This window comes from Macrobrachium rosenbergii, chromosome 22 (assembly GCF_040412425.1).
Source record: "Macrobrachium rosenbergii isolate ZJJX-2024 chromosome 22, ASM4041242v1, whole genome shotgun sequence".
Classification (NCBI taxonomy): Eukaryota; Metazoa; Arthropoda; class Malacostraca; order Decapoda; family Palaemonidae; genus Macrobrachium; species Macrobrachium rosenbergii.
In genome coordinates, this window is record NC_089762.1 from 21,750,967 (window position 1) to 21,766,949 (window position 15,983).

Sequence of the window (15,983 nt, forward strand, 5' to 3'; positions counted from 1 at the left end):
TATGTCCCCAGTAAGCTCATCCACTGCTGGCTGAGCAAACCTCGCGATGTAGAAAGTCATCTATCATGCTTAGACAAGACTCTACTCCTGTATTGATGGAGAAGCCCTAAAGTCATCAGAGAGTCTATTCTTTGCTCCCAACAAACTATCTGCTGTGATGGTGACAGGGACGATTTCGGAACATTGACTAGTAGGCCTAGTTCCTTTACCAGAGATAATGTCTTCATTAGGTCCTCCACACATTTGGCTTTGGAGTGTGCTTTCAGAAGCCAGTCGTCCAGATACATTGACATCCTTATTCCTTTGTAAGTGAAGATTCTTTTGCCACCGCTGACAGAACTCTTTGTAAACACTTGAGGTGCAGTTGACAGTCCGGAAACAAAGAGCTCTTTGAACTGGAAAAAACTTTGCTTTGGAAAAACAAACCTCAGGAACTTTTGATTCCTGATGGATAGAACGTGGAAGTACGCATCCTGAGGTCTATCGAGACCATCCAGTCGCCCGTTGAAGAGAGATGCTAACACTGACTTGTCGCTTTCCATCGAAAATTTCGTTCTCTTTTTACGAAAACGTTCAATGCGCTCACGTCTAGAACCGGCCTCCAACCTCCCGACGCCTTTGAAACTAAAAAGAGACGGTTGTAAAACCCCGGAGAGCATGGGGTCGGCACTAACTCGATGGCTTGTTTCCTTAGTAGTGCTTCTACTTCTTCTCGAAGGGCGCAAAACTTCTGAGAGTCGTTGGAGTATGTTGGAAAAACGACTGGAGCGTCCGATAGAGGGGGCTTTTGTTGGAATGGGATGGAGTACCCCTCTCGGATCACCTGTAAGGTCCAAGGATCTTGAGTGACCTTTTGCCAGGCTTCCGAGAACGACTGGAGTCTGGCACCTACTGCTATGTGGAGGACAGCACACTCATTTCTTTTTGTTGAAAATTGGAAGGTCGAAGAAGATTTTCCTTTTCCCACGAAACTTGGAAAAGGGCCGAGAAGCAGACTTGCCCCTGAACGTCTTGGAAGTGTCCGAAAACACCGAAGTTTTGGTGGAAGTAGCTACCGGAGTAGTCTTCTTCGGCTTCTTTGCTGACTGAGCCAACAGGTCCTGTGTAGCTTTTTGTGTGAGAGCTTCAGCAGTCTCTCGAACTAATTCCTTCGGGAACAAGTGGTCCTTCGACAAAGGAGCAAAGAGGAGAGCAGACCTCTGGCTGCGGGAAACACCCTTCGCCAAAAAAGAGCACCAGAGTTGTCGTTTCTTCAGAACTCCGGTTGCAAAAACCGAAGTTAGCTCCAAGGCACAATCGCATACCCCCTTGTCTATGCAGTCGACTACCGAAGTGAAACCGGCCGACTGCGCATCCGAAAGTCCGGCCTTCGACTTTCCTAGCCAGAGCCAAGCACTGACCAATCAAGGAAAACTGATGACCTCCACAACAGCGAAAATACTCTTGAGAAGATGATCCAACTCTCTCTCACCGCGTGAAAAAGATCTCGCTGGGATTGAAGAGCTGTGTGACGACTTCTGAATCCACCAGACTGAGAAGTCCCTGAGCGAGGCAGACACACCCAAAGAAAAAACGTTCTCCAGTCTCGCACTGTCACGCGGCCGCGATGAGCCAATCTGGAGGGTGGAAGACAAACATACTCTGCCTTGCTCTCTCTTGTCTGAGAGCCAGGAATTAATTTTCTTGATAGCCTTCTTGGCCGAAATCGCCAAAACTAGGCGTGTAAAAGGAGCTGGATCCGAGGCGTTATCCCTCTTAAACTGCGATCTGGGAGAAGCCGGAGTCGAAGGCTTAAAAGAGTCCCCAAAGTTTTCCACGAAAAACTTGAGTAACTCCTTATAACCCGAAGATTTCTCCTTGATTCCTGGAAAGTCCTCTTCTATTTCTACATCTTCTTCGATTTCTTCGTCTACAGAAGACAGGAGACACAGCATTGTGAACAGTTTCCTGACGGTGCAGGTCGTGGCGGAATCTAAAGTCTTACGATCATGCCGATGTGGCTACGAACTGGCCAAGTGTGGCGCGACCATTGCGAGGGCGCCGCCAAGCTGAAGTGGCGCTGCGCTGGGCTGGCGGCGCCGCCATGCTGAAGTGGCGCCACGCCAACCGAACGCGGGCGAAACTGGAGCCAGAGAAGAATGCTGAAGCCGCCTGGTTGAGCTTCCCTTCATTGGTGCATGCGAAGTGGGAGGCTCTTTGAGTCAAGACTTGTGGCGCATTCAGAAGGAAGTATCTCCGCAACAGGTGCTCCCGAAGCAGCACGAGCGCCACAAAAGAACTGAATAAGATCCGTCAATTTGTCCGTGACTTGAGCGACAAAACGGGGATCTTGTTGACCGGTAGTAGAGGAGGCACCACCATCTGCGATGAGGCTGGACGAGATGTAGACGCTCCTGGAACGGAAACACGCTTATTACGGGCAATAGTACGCGTAGGTTCCTTCCGACGAGGGGGCTGATCTACTGAAGAGGAGGAGGAAAAAGGTTCAGGATCCTCCCAGAAGCTACAGCCCGCATGCGGATCCGTCAACGATCTTTTCTTCGGAATCGCTGCAGGAGAGACGGCGCGAGACCTCTTGAGAGGGCGAGAAGAATGCTTGAAGCGCCCACTTCGAGGAAGAGTCAACGAATCATCACCACTAGAAGACACATCCCCAGCAGCGCCTTTTCTATGGCGTGCGGAAGCATCCTGGGAATGCACAACAGGAATACTTGAGGGGTGACTGTTGGGAGCAAGCCCCACTCGCCTCCTTTCGGTTTTCGACATGCCCCTCTCCCTGAACCAGGGAGTCCGACAGAGTGTCTAGACCTGGGAGAATGCAGTGGCCAACAGACACCTCCCCTCCACTTAACACTTCACTTCGAGGAGCCAATTTTTCAATGGTTTGGCCCATCGCCTGATGGCTGAAAGCACAGCTGAAAATTTAGTGTCCATTTGACTTTTTAACCTGACACGGTGATAGGATTGGGATCAACAGGTCGGACAAAGGAGAGTTAATAGGAGAGGGGTTACCAGGATTGGCCTACCTGCCCTACAGACTTAGCAGATGATGACCTCTTGCGTAAGCTTCTCCCTAACTCTGTCCTTTTCTAAACTCCGTATTTTTCAAGGCTGACCATTCATCCGTTGTTAGATGCATAATATCCTCACATGTATTCTCTGAATTACAAAATTTACCCTACATGAAGAGCAAACTGAATGGGGGCCGATAGCCGCTTTAGGCAAACAGTCCTACAGCCTAAAGCACACATCTATACTTGGGAACCAGAATCAGAGCATGGCATTATACAAAAGAATTAATTCCGACCACATAATGCCGCTTAGCTAAGAAAACTAAGGTGTTGTTACCTTAAGTAATAAATTGCAGACAAAAATTCAACCACAAAGCGAGACCGTGTTACGGTCCCTCGGCAGAAAACTTAATGGGTTCTAGAACATTGTTGGGATAGTTCCTTGTTACCTTATAGAGGGCGCTGGTAGAGGGATCACCTAGGTGTTTTTAGCGCTAGCCGAAATTTAAAATTCTGCCGCGCGTCAGAGCACGACAGCTATATGTAACTACCAGGTAAGTCTATAAGTAAAATGCTCATTTTTTCAGATTTATCAAAAAGTGGCTGCTGAAGAGCAAGAGTCTGTGCCAGGTTCCTACCTCCTTCTGGGTTCCTAAGAGCTCACTCCACAAACACAGTTGTGGGCACACTACACTATTCGGGTGAGGTGCAGAGCTTTATTTCCCTTTGTTTCTTACACTCTCTGCTTCTGTAAGCAGATGAACTGCTCATTTCTTAGCAAATATACTTCCATTTGCAGATCTGTCAAAAGAAGAAATTGAAAATGGGAAAGAAGACTTAAACAAACACAAACAAGGGAGCAGTGAATTTAGACCCCTAAACTGTAGGATCACCTAGGTCAGGACATGGCCAGGTCAGTGCACCCTACCCTAAGTCAGGTTAAGAAGGTACGGTCTGGTTAGTCAGGGCATGGCCAGGTCAGGGCACTCTGCCATAAGTCAGGTTATGAAGGTTAGGTCTGGACATGGCCAGGTCAGGACACAGAGCCCTATGTCAGGTTAGGGAGGATGGATCTGGTTAGGTCAGGACACACTATTCTTGAAAAGCTTAGGTTTGGCCCTTTTCCATGGTATGATTCCTTACGCCTACCACCGTCTCCCTACTCTGCATCAGCTAACTGTAGACACATTTGGTATTTCTGCAAAACAGCTCTGCATGAACTATTACCTTGGAAACTGATTTTTCCTATACTTTTAATGTTGCTGATGAAGTAGGTGGTGTTGTTTAGGGTATTTTTGGTCAACTATTATTAACATACAACTCGACCCAACAATATTGGGGACCCTGTGGGAACTCGGGGTTTTGGGTGGGGAAATACACTGAGAGAAAACTGAACCACCATGTTGTTGTTATGGAACGGGGTAATTCTAAGTATCAGCTCTGCGCCTGTTTTTACCTTGGAAACTGGTTTTTTCTACACTTTTAGGGCTTCTGATACTGGCGGTGCATTTGTCTGTTGTCAGCAAAGTGGAATGTCCCTTTGGTGTGTTCAGTACTGGCCCGGGGGGTTACCCATGCATCAACAAGTTACTGTACTTGCCGGACGGGATATGAACTGTTCCAAACAGACGTACCCGTGCTCTGTCTTGTGAAGATCGTGTATGGAAACCCCTTGTTGGATGGACTTCAGGGGTTAATTAAAGGTTAATTAGATTTGTGTGACAAAAATTGAAGGTAAGCCCATAACTGGCAACCAAAAAAATGTAGAAAAAGTCAAGTTAGACGGAAATCGTCGTCGCAGAGCTACTACTTAGATCTACCTGGAATGGTTCTGCACATTCGCAAGTCATTTGGGAGCCATATGTTCAAGAAGGGATTGGCTATGGAAATCTATTATAAAAGGAACCACAAGCCTAATGTACCCTAACCAAACCTAACCTAGGCCTAGTAGGCTGTGTTACTTGACCGGGGAGGCACTGCCCCCTGGCCCCACCAGTGAAGGAAACCCCACTTTTTACAAAAGTTCCCCCTGTAACACTGCGCATGCGTGATAGCATCCCAGGCTGGACAGCATACAATAATATATTAGTTCTCAGGTTAATTAGGCTATAGTCGACCGACAAAAAATTACGGGAAATTCTTGATAAGCAACCAAAATAGGCCTTGGGCTACCATACAAAAGGTCAATTTCCAAGTTATTACCCCATGCGGAGCTGTTATGTAGTTCTACCACAAACTTCACCATTTTATATGTGTCGTCCAAAGGATATGTTTTTTTTTTATTAACTAATGATCAAGAAGGCACCACGGTACAAGCTAGCCTAAGCCTAGACATGGCTACCGGTATACTAAAAAGGTCTGGAGAATTTACACACGACATTTGTTTATGTTTTTGCGAATAAACTTATTTTTGTATATTGTTACCTTGCAAACAAAGACCTCTTTCACATAAATTCTGTGATGAAACCTAAAATTCCAGATACAGTGAGATACTACATCTTAATCATATACTTATTGACTGTAACGTAAACTATACACAGCACTGCAGCAACTAGTGGCCAATGTTTGTTTACATTAGTGAGGGCGTATTTTCGGAGAGCACTAACGTTGACCGACCTGAGAAGTGACGTCATTAGTTAAGCCAGAGGGAAGGCTACTTAACAGCATACATCTTTCTACCGACTTACTACTGGCGTTTTTGGCTTGACTAAAATGAGCCTTTACTTACAGCTGATATTGTAAATATATATAAATATAAACACCAGGTATATTAAACAGAAACAAAGACAAAAAGTGTGGAACATATTACATATGTATTAGGGGATAAGTAAAAAATTATGACACTGGAGGAAATAATACAGTTGAACCTCTCTCAGTCCAGTTAAAAACTTCGATATGTCGAACGAACATATGGGAAAGGAAGAGAGGAAAGGGGTAACGATAGGGACCAAGAAGGAGGAGGAGTATTAACAGCAGTATGGTAAGAATGAGGGAAAGTGACTGTGGCGATAGAAAGTGAAAAAGAAACACATGTAGTCCTCTGGCTCAAAATAGATAACAGAAAGTCATATCTTGTGATGAGGAGAATACATGTCCCAGAGGAAAATAGGTGTAAAATACAATAAATTAGATCAGTGCACAATTCTATAAAGGATGAAGTAAAGAAAGCTGAAGTTAATGAAGAAAAGATAATGATATTGGATGATTTTGACAGTCAATCAGGAAGTATAGTATCAGGAAACAACGAAAATCGAGGACAAGGAGCGAAGGATGATGAATTCTAACTTTAATCGTGAAGGTAGATGGGAAAAGATGGAGAATTGGATAGTAAGAGAAGAGAACAAAGATGGAACAATTAAAACTATACAGTCCATGTAGGGTACCAAAACAAATACAACTCACGGATCATTTTGTGCAATATTTTTGTATATGAACCTGGCACGGGATGAGCATTATTAAGCACAAAAAGTTTATGATATTCAAATCAGCAGAGGAGAGTCAAAAGAATAATGGCAACAGCGAAAAGAAAACACAGAGGCAAGGAAGACAAACAATAACAAGAAAACAGCGCGCCGAAGTTTCTCCGGCGCAATCGAGTTTTCTGTACAGCCGCTACTACGTGCAATCAAGGCCACCGAAAATATATGTTTAGGTGGTCCCGGTATAATGCTGTATGAGCCGCGGCCCAGGAGACTTTAACCACGGCCCGGTGGTGGCCTATCCTATATCGTTGCCAGAAGCACGATTATGGCTAACTTTAACCTTAAATAAAATAAAAACTACTGAGGCTAGAGGGCTGCGATTTGATATGTTTGATGATTGGAGGGTGGATGATCAACATACCAATTTGCAGCCCTCTAGCCTCAGTAGTTTTTAAGATCTGAGGGCGGACAGGAAAAGTGCGGACAGAAAAAAGTGCACAATAGTTTTCTTTTACAGAGAAGTAAAAAGTGTGAGATGGCTGCTGAAACAAAAGCGACCAACAATAAACCAGAATGAGGACAACCAAAGGTGGAGAGGTGAAGAAATTTAAAACTACAGGAAAAAATGATGTAAGATTGCACTGTAAAAGAAAATAAACGGAGAACTTAATGAAACAGCTCTCAGGTATTTAAAAAAATGAACAGCTGAAAAGAAAACACGATGTATGCAGTTAAGAGCAAAGGAGGTTAAGTAATGGAAAATGTAAATGATACAAAGAAAGAATTTGGTTCAGTGTGGACACATTCAAAGAAAAGGAATCAAATTAGAATAAAGGGGCGATGGAGAGGTCGAGTGTGAATGAAATAGTATGACCCAAAACTTAGAAAGAATACAAGAGATGAGGAATCAATGAACAATAGAATAGCTAAGCATAATAAATGACACAGAGACGCCGGAGCAAGACACGAAGAAAGAAATAAAATGGGGATTTTATCAGGAAACAAATCAAGGGAGATAAGTTTGGAAAATAGAAGAGGATGGTTCGTAGCGAGTGCCATAAGCCTTAATGCTATAACTGGTCATAAAAAAATCTTCGGGGGTACTTCTGTGTACAAGGTTTACAGACGCTTTCAAGTGCTTTGACAAAATGAGCTGGCGAAGACGGTGGAGTGGAAGGAGTCATGGATATGTTGGAAAACTTGCCTTTAATGGAAATTATAGAAAAGAGGAGAAGAAAAATGGAATACAAAGCAAGAAATGGTGAAATGCAAAGAGTTCCAGAGTCCAAATGCCTGGGGGAAGGGACTCTGGGAAAGGTGACCACACACGAAATATTATTAAAAGGAATGAAAATGGAATTCATGACCCATGAAATTATGAAATATGGAAACACAGGGAAGGTACGAGATGTGGCCCTGGAAGTAAGAAATAATAAAAAAAAAACATGAAGCAATGGTAAATCTTACTATCTTTGTCAATGCAGAAATCTGGTGCAGCATAAAAGGATGGGGAGAGAAGGAACCGGAGGGGATGCAGTTTAGAATCATGAAAGGAATGCTGGAACAACTAACAACTACGCCATGCATATTGGGAACTAATAGCTGCATCAGTTATATGGTCTGTTGAAATCAGAGTAGAATATGAAAATGATGCTGTTCCACCACATCATAACAGCAGATAAAAAAAGGCTAATGGAAAAGGCGTTAGAATACCAGGTAAAGAAATGCTGTAAAGACTGTGAGGGAGAATATGTAATAGATATATGTAGGAAGTACGGAACTAATTTGGAAGAAATAAAACAATATACAAAACAAACGCTCAAAAAGGAGCGGAGGTCATTGTTGGGAGGGTAGGGAGAAATATTTGTATGCATTAGATAGAAGACAGGTAGTTAAAGATGAAAGCCAGACTAAATGTGCTGGAAGGAAAATGTAACTTTAAAATAAAAAAAAAAATGAAAACCTGAGCTGTGAATTATGTGAAGAAGAAGAAACAACCGAACATACTTTGGAGGGCAAATCTTCGGGGGGCGAGCATGAGGCACACCAGGGTTTTCTTACAATTAATCATGTCTACAAAAATAAAAGCGTGGGGGGCTCCAAATATGGAAGGAAATGCTACAAGAAAAGAAATATATATTTTTATTTCTTGTAGCATTTTCTTCCATGTTTGGCGCCCACGCTTTTATTTTTGTAGACGTGATTAATTGCAAGAAATCCTGGCATGTTTCCAAAAATTTATTTTTCACTTTTTAGTGCATTCCAATAAAAGCGTGTTTAAAAATTTTTATTTTCTTGATCTTTTAGTTTTGACAGAAATTGTAACCGATTTATGACTGTATCTAACGAAATTGATATCCTGTCGAGCCAAAGAAGTTGTGACAAATCCGAAGTTTCATACAAATCCTGATACTGGGAGAGGTCACTAGAGGTCACTCCTGACATACTGTTCACGTAAGGTTGTATTGTCCGGAATTGAATAACCATGCAAAATTTCTAGTCCATCGGATGAAGGGAACAGGTCGAAAATTGAGTTACAAGATTTGACCAAGACAAACAGACAGAAAAGCAAGCTAAATAAAAATGCATGAAAAAACTTTATGGCGGAGGAACTAGGAAACCCCAACTAAGAAATTAACAAGATTTTCAATAAAAGTAGTGGAAGTCAGAAAAAAGTAGCGCTGTTAGGTGGGTTATTGCTAATGACGATGAACTTTTTATGGGTACCAGTTATTTACGCCTGCTCAAGCTGGGTGGTGCCTATGGTTTGGAGCTGTGAAGAGATCATCGAGGAACCAGGAACCCCCCTCAAGCTGTCAAGTTAAGCTTAAGGGCACTTGCAACCATTTGGTTACTTTAAAATGAGTAAGAATAGATCTGCAAATAAAATTCACGTGAAGTAATCAAATATGAGTTATCGTAAAAATTAAGAATCCTTGAAAACGACGTTAAGTTATCAGTACTACTATCTTCGCCGAGTACTTCACTCATGGACTACCATGCAATGAGGTAGTGGTAGTCATCCCTGTGTATTACATTGAGGATAGCCGACTACAAACTGATTCACCGCTGCATCCTATTGGCAGGAGCTACACACCGGTGCCTGTCTCCCACCTTCACTTTGTAAATATTACTCAGGATACCTATAGATGATATGCGTATGTCCAATACGTGACTGCGTTCCAATTACGTTGGTCCTCCTATCGGGGTGATTTGAAATGTGCCATTTCTTAACGGATGGCCGAATGGACTTCAGTGTACGATTATAACTTAAAATATCTCCAATTTTACCATTTATTTATGTTATAAGAATGGATCAATTGACTGATTTGTCCATGTGGGATATTTGTTATCTAGCCATTATATTGTCCCGTAGCCTCTTCAACTCAACTATCAACTCTTTCGTGGAATCCATCTGTCCACGCATGAGCTGGCAAGCTGCTCAACAAAACCTCACCCTGATAAAACTTCAGTGAACGCAGGACAAGCCACATTCACAGTTTTCATACTGAGACTAATCTAAACCTAAAAGAAAAGTTCCTAAGGAGGTGAGAACATTTTCTTACAAAATCCCTCCAAAATCTAAGTGCAACAGTCACCTTAGAATACAGTTTTTATTTAATGAGTTTCATCCGCATTTTTGACACTCAGTCCGTTAATCATCAATGAACTGAATGTTCTAGAAGACAAATATTGTTTTTCGTCTCATTTTGAATTGATATCATCCTCGTCTCGTGTAAAAAGGTGTCGTTATTTAGGTTCCGGTTTCTTCGCTCACATCTCGTCATTTTAAACTCTCCATCCTGTATTTGTGACAATTTAAGCACAAGTGTTCAAACTATGCCATATAATGAAAGCTCTTTGATTGAGGGGCCCATGCAGTCAATAACTTGAATAACACGGACTTTTCTGGTCACCTGTCACTTCCTACGCATGAGGTCGACACTTCCCACATGACCCTGGAAATCGACAAACTTTAGTCTACTCGGTTTAATTATCGTGTACAGTTACCTGTGTATACAATTCATGATCTATTCTTGATTTCTTATTTTGTTTGCAGCAAATTTCTACATACTATCCCGTCCATTTAGCGAAGAATTTAAATGTAGAAGTGACCTCGTATTTCATGGAGAAATTCAAAGTCTGTTTGATTAATTATGGAAATAAAAATTTTGCTTAGCAGTATCGTATGACATTCCTTCTTTTCAAGAAATTAACACCTAACGAAAAATACCTTCAGCAAGACCCAGAGATGTGGATAGTACAGAAACTGGTCAGTATAAAAAGGCAAATCAACGAAACAGCCAACCCCTTCTCTCTCAACGATGAGGAACACGTGAATCAAAGAAAAGAACACAGAGGCATCTGAAGGACCGGAGGGTGATCTGAGAGGAAAGTGTCTTGATGAGAGGAGTGGCTCAAGTCAATTATTTCGAACCGTTCGCTGCTATCAGCTCCATTAAATGCAGGGATAGTTCTCTCTCTCTCTCTCTCTCTCCCCAACACGTTGCACGGGACGAAAATCCATAATCAGTATCCTGACAGATACTGATTTGGGATGAATGTTGGTACTACTCAGTCTTTTTATGGGCGCGTGCTTTACATATCACAGTAATGAGAGTCATAAATTGGGAGTATAAAGTTTTCATTAATTTATATTACTTTCATTTCTGAAATCTTGGCTTCGACGTCGTCACTAAGTTAAACAAAATAGTCCGGATTTAATGTTTAATTCTGAAAGACAAATCAAAACCTCTCTGGGATCCTCTTCCCCTCACATACTAAACAAGTTTGCCTCTCTCTCTCTCTCTCTCTCTCTCTCTCTCTCTCTCTCTCTCTCTCTCTCTCTCTCGTTCAATTCTGAGTCACTGTCCAGATCTGAGAAGGCAACTTCAGTGTTAGTAGAGGCAAGTACCTACGTTAGCTGTAGGCTAAGCATGATAGAACCGCTCTAAAGCACGTCTCATGATAATTAAAGAACCACAATTAGAGATCACATGATACAGCTGGTACATTCATTTATAGACAATTTAATTTTGAGGTAGGCTACTGATAATTAAAAAGAAACAAAGGATAATCATCAGCTTTGCTGGAATTATTACTGCATTGTAATTTTATGTCAAATCAAGTTGACCACATCAAATTTTAAAGGCTGACAAATAAGAGTTATGAAAACTGTCCAGCACTGGCGATTCCTTACAAATCTGTGGTATCCAAAATGTTAAACTTCCAAGAGGTTTAGTTTCTTTAATATAATAGTTTTCTTTAATATAATGTTTTTTCTTTATTCGACATTTTTTACTTTTTACTTTTTTGTAAAAGAAAACTATTGCGACGGCTTTGTCTGTCAGTCCACACTTTTTCTGTCTGCCCTCAGATCTTAAAAACTACAGAGGCTAGAAGGCTGCAAATTGGTATGTTGATTATCCACCCTCCAATCATCAAATTACAAATTGCAGCCCTCTAGCCCTAGTATTTTATTTTTTATTTTTTTTAAGGTTAAAGTTAGCCATAATCGTGCATCTGGCACCGCTATAAGTGCCAATAACACAGACCACCATCGGGCCGTGGTTGAAAGTTTCATGGGCCGTGACCGTACAGAAAACACCATTGCACCGAAGAAACTTCGGCGCATTTTTTACTTGTTAGTTATAATAAACAGTTGTGCTTGCTCATTTACACTTGATCAGGTAATTGTGCTCATAAATAACAGACCTTTCCAATCACGTGAGATCTTATGGCAACTTTCGAACTTTCTTCTTATATTGCAAAGTAGTGTGAGAATGGCTGCAGGTATTTTTCAGTTAACTTGAGTTGCGGAGACTGGCAGCGAAGCAAACCGATAATGAATATTCCTTCGGATATATCGGCTCACAAAGTATATACTGATTACAACTTATGAATTTAAAAATTACTGAAAAACAGTAATATTTTTGTTACCACTCAGATGAGTTCTGCAAGCAAATCTTACTTTTTTGCTATTAGGCCAGTTTAACCAAAAGACAACAAAATTTCTGGGTAAATGCGTTCGTGAATTAGGTTGTTCGCCGAGATCACAGTACTCTGACTTTGATGAAAGCACCTGTCTGACCTTGCCAATGTAAACAAACGATCCCGCTTTTCCTGGATGGATTGCGCAATTAAGTATTTAATGACTCATAAAAAGTTAGCAACAACCCTAGCATTATATATTATCGTTCATTGTTTTAGATTAATATGTACTGCTGCTCAGCGTCACAGACTGGTGTAAACAGACGAAGACAAGAGGGCACTGATTTTTTTTTTTTTTTTTCTGTGGGAGAAGCAGAAACGGTCTTGAGGTGATAGCAAGCCATTACAACTCATTAAAATGCCTCGCAGGTGTTACCTCTTCTACAGACTTATAAAAAACTACCATGATCTCTGAGACCTAAAAATGGGTCAGATATCTGCTGTGATAACCATTAGCACGGATAACGGCAGGAAATATTTTCACACTTCATCTTCCATGTCACAAGGCAGAAAAAAAAGTCTTGGGGGCGTCGACCGATTGCTTGCAGATAATCTATGAAGATGTTCATAAAACAGAGAAAAACACAATCCAACAGAATTTTAAAAAATGGAGGCTATGACTGAGCAAACAGTCCTGCTGAAGGGTGAATGTGAATGAGGCCTTAAGAAATTTCTTCTTTGCCTCAAAGATTACTCGTCATGAATTTTAGTGTTATGGAAGGGATTTTTCAGACTAGGCTTTTCCACAATCTACTGGTGAATGTCTTGCAAATCGTGAGATGGTGACACCTGTACGAGATTTCATCTTTTAGGACATCCCTGATTCACTCAAATGCAGTTGATCATACGGCAAGGAGTATTTGGACTAAGGTTTCAGGTGTTTCTTTCTCTAAGAGGATATGAATTTGTTCACCCTTTTACTGTACCTCTCTTCGCTTGGTATATTCTAATGGAACCAGTAACATTGTAGAATATATTTTGATATCTCAAGAAACCCGGCCAGGAATGCTCTCATTTTTTTGCTAGTCAGACCTAGTTCCTGAATAACATCATTGTAATTAGGTGCGGAAATACCCTCTCACCGTTATAGTATGTACTCATCATTTTCTCATTTCTGAACAGCATAGGGAAATTCGAAATTCAATCCTGCAGTTTTGCGTAAATGTTAAATCGGCAACAGTTTCACAAAAAGAATTTAACTTTTGACTCAAGGATGAACCTTCACACACTACGAAGAATTTATATCATTAGCACCATTATGATGAATTCACGTCTTGGAAGCTAAATGATAATGATAGTTACACACCTAACGTTACCAGGCGCAGTGTCAGATTCTCATGAACCTCTTCGGTTCACAGTAAAAGCTATTTGTGGAAATACGAAAAGTTTACGTTTCTATATTAGACAAAACCGAGTAATCGAGCTTAAAAATAGATTTACAGGTTACCGGAAATTAATTAGGCAAATAAAAACTCCACAGTATATTGAGACGGAAGTGTTTGACTTGGTCAAAAGCGAAAAATACGGAATTTAACGGAAAGCTCTTGAAGCAGGATGAGACACGAAAACCCCTTTGCAGAAAAAGGAACAATTTTCAAAGACTGAACATGAAGGAGCCTTAAGAAATTAAAGAAATCCAAAAACACATCTTCAGATTTTGACCCATTTCCCACTGAAAAAGGTAAGATTCACGGAGTCGTCATGTTGAGCGTGGACCGCAATTACGACCAAACAGTGAAAATAGTGCGCAAATAAAGATCTTTTCTGGAATAAAGGAGATAGGCAATCTTTACAATCATATATTAGACCAATATCTAGCTTTCCATTTCTGTCGAGAATTACTAAAATAATTTTGCACTAGCAGCTCGTTACTCTCCAGATCTAAAATATATAGCTACCATTAGACCAAAGTGCAGACTTTGATGCAGTTGTGCATTAGCTTATGATTGAAATTGAAATTGTACTGGACTCCGAAGAGGATGATATTTTGGCATTGTTTGAGAGCTACCTCACCAACAGAACTCTTTAAAGTACAAATCGTAAACTATAATTCTCCATAAACAATGCAGGGTCTTAGGACCATTATTATTTAGAACAGACAATCGAATGGTCATCGATAACGAAAACAAAAGATTAAATAAAATGTAGCTTTTCGCAGGTGACAAGCAATCAGTTTTCAACGTTGAGGGTCTGATGAAAATAAGAAATATAATGAAGGATATATTGAGCTGGGTGAACAAACGATATGAAAACAGAATGTTTATAATGCATTCAAAAATAAAACACAAAGTACCTTATACAAAAACAATAAAAGTAACCGAGGGAGACCGAAATTATAACTTCTCGCGTATAACATGTGGAAAAAGAACTTCTCACCCAAGAAACGTAGCTATCGCGAAGAAATATTTAAATTTGGATACATTTAATTTGATCATACATGGTTTTGTAATCACAAGAATGTCGTTCTTGAAACAGTTTTTACAAGTCACTCGGTTTGATGAATAAAGTTTGAAATTAATTAATAAATTCGAACGGGAGAGCCACGCCATCTGCATTTAGATTCATTGGCGGCCTAGCCTACAAGTAAGAATTGAATATAAAATTTGTTTTGAATCATGTCGCGGCAAAGAATAAAAACCCAAATAAAAGAGGAAAATGCTGAAATAAAAAATCTCCAGGTATACAATGGACAATTACATAGAATCGAATGCAAACAAACAAGTTGGGTTAAGCAACTAAACCAAAGCACAACGCTGATACATATATAAAACGGAAATAAAAGCTAATTGAAAATCAGCGTGAGCACACGACTACTTACTTTCTAACCACTCATTGCAACATCTGTAAAAGCAAAGATGTTCTTATAGAAAAAATACGTACACACATACAAGCATACATACGAGTACGTGCACATGTACCATTAAATTAACGATAGAGTTGAACTATAACGCAACCTCTTGCAAGGCCGACCACAAAATAAAGATTATTTCTGGAGAGAGGAAACTGTTGTTTCTTTCGGCTAATCAACTAGCTGAGAGAAGTGACAGAAATGGATTCACCTCAGCCACTGACCGGTGTGTCCTCGGAACTCCCTCGATCTAGTGCTTTAAATAAATGCATCAAAAGCAGACGAGCGCCTGATCTCAGCCCCAGTCCCTTTTTCTGTACCCACTTTAATATGAACATCTGCATTTTTAAACAAAAGAGCCATTCTTACCCTAGCCAAACTAATTTATCCTTGGGTTAATCTTCGGCTTAAAAAGTAAAAGCATTTGATCCAGTTAAAATATTTTAGCAGAAAGTTTTCAAGAATCTCTGGGAGGCTGCGGGTAAGAATGCAAGATACAAGCATCTGAGTGCAGTCCACAGTACTTTACAGTTCCTTTGATCCCCCGAAGTGCTTATCCTGGTTGAAAGTCACAGCACCTTGGGCTCATTTTTATTATTTTCCTTGGTTGCGGGTTGGGAAGGAAAGCACGGCTAAATGCACATGTCCCTTGGCTGAATTGGAATTTCTGGGACTTAATTTTCTCCACACACTTATTTCTCTACCAGTAAC

General features: G+C 40.8%; 1 protein-coding gene across 10 annotated transcripts in view; it reads right to left on the minus strand.

The window, feature by feature from the left end:
- LOC136850629 (zinc finger protein 418-like) overlaps positions 1-5,676 on the minus strand; it is a 191,848-nt gene extending 186,172 nt beyond the window's left edge. The window contains exon 1 of one of the 10 annotated variants that reach the window (XM_067124337.1): positions 5,585-5,676. Coding sequence is in view for 2 of the 10 variants with exons in the window: in XM_067124340.1 (XP_066980441.1) it covers positions 5,214-5,218 (5 nt within the window). In the remaining 8 variants the exon portion in view is untranslated. Of the gene's footprint in view, positions 1-5,213; positions 5,357-5,435 lie in introns of those variants that run through there. The other 9 variants (XM_067124343.1, XM_067124344.1, XM_067124341.1 and 6 more) reach the window with 9 other exon arrangements.
- Between the last annotated feature and the right edge of the window lie 10,307 nt (positions 5,677-15,983).